General features: G+C 35.8%; 1 protein-coding gene across 1 annotated transcript; it reads right to left on the bottom strand.

The window, feature by feature from the left end:
* Positions 1–1,073: 1,073 nt before the first annotated feature.
* LOC129953867 (odorant receptor 83a) lies at positions 1,074–2,731 on the bottom strand. Its single transcript, XM_056067383.1, has 7 exons — positions 2,377–2,731; positions 2,152–2,315; positions 1,913–2,091; positions 1,531–1,864; positions 1,343–1,461; positions 1,225–1,272; positions 1,074–1,160 (listed from the first exon to the last, which is right to left on the bottom strand). Exons 1-6 carry the CDS (start codon positions 2,729–2,731, stop codon positions 1,245–1,247), a joined length of 1,179 nt encoding a protein of 392 aa, XP_055923358.1. The 3' UTR covers positions 1,074–1,160; positions 1,225–1,244.
* Between the last annotated feature and the right edge of the window lie 2,358 nt (positions 2,732–5,089).

Here is a 5,089-nt window from a genome sequence, read left to right as displayed (position 1 = left end):
CAAGGGCTCATAGAATATGAATTTAGTTTTTTGTCTTTCTCCTCTGCATGCACGCATATTAACCTTATGTTGGCGAATTTAGCCTTGATGTAGATTTTCGTCATGCGCTCCCTCACTCTGTTGAAACTCAAGACATTTTGCCTGAGTCTAGTTCCAACAATAGCAATCGCCGCAGTACACATCGTAGTCTCTTAATTTGCTTCTGTCCGATCCATCAGATCGCACTCCTTAAATGGCGGTTATATATGCCTCGCAGCAGTTTAGGCTTTCGCTAACTGTTTGGATGCTTGTGGTCTATTAAGGGACCTTACAATCCACGTACAGATGCGAAGTTCTTTATTCCGTTCGTATCGGAGGCTTGTTGATGCTTCGCAACTAGGATATTTTTACATGGTCGGGAAGTCACCCCGACGGCACTACCCAAAACCAGGGCCAGATCCTTAACTCCAAGGACGGGGAGCCTGATAAACAACTACTCATAGGTAGAAGCCCCTATAGGATGTTCACTAAGTAGTTCAACCTTACTGGAACTGTAGACGCCACCAACATCTTCACTGGGGTTAGAACCCAACCACCAGTTAAGGTACTAGGCACCTGTAGTTCACCGTGGAGAGGTGAGAGTAGGACTTGATAGACCGAGGTGTGTCTTGAGAAAAACCTGTGGACCCTTATTTCCTCTTTAATGCACATGTCTATTTGAACATCAGTTTTAACTTACTCCGGCCCTAATACTCTTGTATTTTAATAATAAATAAGCTCTTTCATAATAAAGGTGCTGTAAAGTCGGATACACTTTACGCTGCCGTAGATAATACAAGTTAATAAATAAGGCTAGTACCCGTAGCATGATGGTAAGTGCGTTGGACTGTCATACGAGAGGTCTTAGGTTCGATCCCTGCCTATGCCACCTAAAGTTTTTTTTCAAGGGTACTGCCTCTTGTGAGGAATTGACCAATTCCCCAAGAGTAATTCTTGTCATAAAAAGTGCTTATTTTTTAAAAAAGGCTCTATGAGTTTTTTATGTGTAAGTAAAATTTATTTTTCAAAAAACAATGCAATATATTATATTTTTTTACTTAACTAAAACAAATAATCAATAATAATCAACCCTCATCAAAACTAGAAAGCAGTGTATAATATGAAAAAGCTGTTGTTATTGCCTGAAAAAAATTACTTCTCAACATAAAATTTTTAAAAACAAAATAGCATCAAATTATTTAATACCTGTCTTAAACGATCTGCATTCAAAGGTAAAATCTTTCCAGCTGTAAACTTTATAGATTGTTGTGAAAACATTATTATAATTAAAAAATCATTTCGAAAATACTTCGAAATCAGATACCAATGGCCCATAAGTAATGAAGTTCCAATAAGATTATTCTGTTCACTTATGTATTCAGCTGGGTAGGTCAGCAAAAATAAGTCTACGGCTGCTAGTACACCAAAAAGTAACACGAAAATCTTTGAAAAAAATAAGATATGACATAAGAAAAAAAAATATTCCCTTCCTCAGATTTATGCTTAACTCACATCTGAGGTCCTGACGTACACAAATGCCATAAAACACATCTGCAAAGTAACTTCTAGAACTCGTAAAACAACGAAGAAGTTCCAAAAATTCTCCATCATTCCACAAAGTTTTATCAATAGACGATGGTGCCGTACAGCGTTTTTAAGAGCTACTCGGAAATTTCCAATTTCTTCTGCACTAAAATTTTGAGGCAAAGATCTCCTAGTACTTTCAAAATCTTCTAACATAAAATTTTCCGAAGATCCAATCCCTGAAAGTTTATCAATTTTTTCACTTCCTAAATGATATTCAGCTGAATCGGGCTGATATGTGTTTTGAAGAAGTTCTGGAAATCTAAGAAAATCTTGATTAGTCGGTTGAACAAAATTATAACTATTTTACCTTTTATAAACGCCACTGGTAAATATCAGATTTTTTAAAGCACATCTTGTAATATTAAATTGACCACTGCACAACAGTCCAAAAGAAAAGAAAAATGAGCTTCCAACAGCAAAACTGCAGACTACAATAATTTGGGCCCAAGCTTGGAAAAAATAAGCCAATGCAAACTGATAGGGGTTCTGAAAAAAATCAAAATAATAAAATTTACTGTCGAGTAAGAACTAAAAACTCCAACCAACGTTCTTATCGAAAGGGTACCAAATGGAAATTGGGAGTTCTAGAGGTTTAAGAAACAATGGTCGTAATAGTGATCCCACAACAGTTGACGTTGGAAGAAATTGCCAAACTATCGAAACGATTTTCGCATGCCAATGGATTCTTTCCATATCAACGTAAGTTCTTCCTACAACACAAAAAATAAATAAAACGCTAATATATTTTAATGTGTCTTTTCAATTTCTTACCCTTGGCAGATCTCCAAAGAAATTCTCTTTCAATTGTATCAATTATATCATTCAAATCCTTGGACTTCAGTCTATAGTTTAACATCGTAATAAAGCTACAAAATAACCATATACCTTGAATGCCAATGTTCGATAAAGTATCCATGCTTTCGAGAACAAACCCGTCGTAAACAGTTTTGAAAAAACAAAACGACATATGAAGAGGCACAAAAACTGAAATCCAAGAAACACATTCCCACAAAAAGTTCAGCATTTTTGGTGTTTGGGGTGACATGGTGGGAAATTTAAGCACAAATAAAAGATAAAATGAGTACTTTTGTGCAGCAAGGATTCCATTAGCTGGACGTGGCATCATGTGTTATTTGTGGGACATTGATTGATTTCAACTCGTTTATATACAGCTGAATGAGATATGCATACACAGAACGCTAAAGAGAATGTTGGCATGGATTCAAATCAATTAGGGAACGATTAAGGATCAATTAAAAAGCAATCATCGAAGTTGGCGAAAATTAATATTTTGTCATTTAGTATTGGAATCAGCGAAAAAATGATAAATTCAGTTTAAATACCAACTCTGAATCATCTTTTTTAAAGAGTAGGTAAACATTAAAGTGGTTCTTGAAGTTTGTATTTTTTTTTATTAAAGATGGTTTTTAAACGTGTGGTTTTCAAGATGAAATAAAATGCATATAATAAAATGCCATCACCAAAAATAATATTTTCATGTTTTAAAAAAGGGTTTTGGACAAGTGGCCATGCCGCAGCTCGAATAAATTTCTACCAAAAGGCCCAATTTCCGAACACTTCTTGCAGTTTTTGGGGCCTTAAGGTTGAGGCAGCTGAAAGGGACAGTTTTGGAGACGATTGCAAGAAGTGTTTTCTATAGCATGAGTTCATTTGAACCATAAGCGGTGCGGAGGGTGGGAATAAAAAAGAGGTGAGTTTTTCTGAAATTATGGGGGTTAATTTTAAGGAAGACGGAGTTATATATAGGAGACTTAATAAATGGTGGATAAAAAAGATATCAGATATCTGTTTACGTTCTTCCAAGAAAGAAATTAGGCAGATATTAAAAATATGCAGAATCTAGAACATAAGAGATATTGTTAAAGGATTCTTGAAAGTTAGTCGAAAACATGTTAAAATAGTTTGTGGATCAATTAAAGTTTTATTATTAAGAGCGAGGAAGGTGGGGTAGCCACTATATTTTCTTTTGTAGTTTAAACGTTTATATGCGTTGACAAGTGACCCCATAAATTAAATCGCATGATTTTGGACGCGGGAGATAAAGCCTTCACCCAAAGTTTCCTTCATACAAAAATAATTTGTTGATCTTAATTTGTGTTATTATTTGGAGTATGGAACCAGCTATTTCAGTAGCTAACTATTTTTTAATGTATGCAAGAATCAGGTCAAGTTATTTGATTCAGATTACTTACTTAACTATCCGGCTTTCGGTCCATGGAGGGTCTCAACCTGAGATATTGCATTCTTCCATCGTTTACGGTGTAACCAACCTTGTCCCTGTAGGGACTCGTTGCTCCTCCCGAACCTTGGGCTTGTATTCAAAGATTTTCCTTGGTATATAGCGTTTCCCCGTTTTTACTTAGCATCCAGCATTCGGCGCCGCCGTAGACGGGAATTTGAACCCAAACCAAAGCAGCTGCGGTTTGCTGGAAAAATGTTTCTACGGATTTCCATTAAGGTGTCGTTCATTGAATTGATATTTATTCCGAGGTAGTCGGTAGGTGTGGACTCCTTGACTAACCCAAAATTACTACTATCAACAGTGCTGTTTTGTCCTAAGCGATGGACATATGAGGTTTTGTTTGTTTATAGCATATATTTTGTTTTCTCCTTTCACTTCAAGTGCCTGTTCATGTATAGGTATGAATGTTTCTGGCTCGCTTGTAAAGAACTATTCTAGATAATGCCTTGAAGGTGAGCACTACTCTTTCGAGCTTTATGTTCCGGGCTCTGAACTCACACTGCTACGTGCCGATAGATGTTTTGTAGAAGGATTTAAGACGTGCATATTGTACATTGCATAGGATCTTATAGACAACATTAAGCATGGATATATTTGCCTGTGTAATTTTAGCAAGACAAATGTAAGAACACCTTTTTGTAGATTGGGTATATTGAGCTAATTGATCAGTCAATTACGAGTAGCATACTTTTCACTTCCCACACTTTGTTGATGAGATGGTGTATACACCCTACCAGGACATCACCTCCATATTTGAAGCTTCTTGTTCTTAAGCTTGTGGATTGCTTTCTTGAAATCGTAAAAACTGGTTACTGGGACCGAGTCTGCATTGACTTGCCTCATCCGTTTTTGATCTTCAATTGTTTCTTCTACAAAATGCCCATTCAGCAGATTCTAAAAGTGTTGTTAAGTCAGCTTACTATCTTAATTACTTTATTTGTTATTTGCAATCTTTGGATGAAGTTGTTAGCTTTAGGTCAAAACTGTTAGGACATACAAGTTGTTTTGGAAGTGGTAAGTGTATGTTTCGTACAATTTGATCATTTATTTTAACTCAATTTTTACATTGAATACAACTAACCAAAACCAAAAAACGCACTATAAATGGCCGATGTGAGTGCTTATTTTGTAATTCGTAAGGAATCATTCATAATTCCTAAGGAATCATTCATTCTCATTAGATTGTTGTAGGTTAGGTTAAGGAAAACCAACACACTAAGA

The sequence above is a fragment of the Eupeodes corollae genome, chromosome 1 (genome assembly GCF_945859685.1).
Source record: "Eupeodes corollae chromosome 1, idEupCoro1.1, whole genome shotgun sequence".
In the NCBI taxonomy this organism is placed as follows: Eukaryota; Metazoa; Arthropoda; class Insecta; order Diptera; family Syrphidae; genus Eupeodes; species Eupeodes corollae.
The sequence above is the reverse complement of the archived record's forward strand: the minus strand, read 5'-3'. Positions and strand labels throughout refer to the sequence as shown.

Excerpts from the sequence above, each read along its gene's own strand:
- LOC129953867 (XM_056067383.1), bottom strand. The coding sequence starts at position 2,731 with ATGATGCCACGTCCAGCTAATGGAATCCTTGCTGCACAAAAGTACTCA. Across the intron at positions 2,092-2,151 it reads GGTACCCTTTCGATAAGAAC|AACCCCTATCAGTTTGCATT; the intron begins GTTGGTTGGAGT and ends GATTTTTTTCAG. Across the intron at positions 1,462-1,530 it reads TGTACGTCAGGACCTCAGAT|ATTTTCGTGTTACTTTTTGG; the intron begins GTGAGTTAAGCA and ends TTTTTTTCAAAG.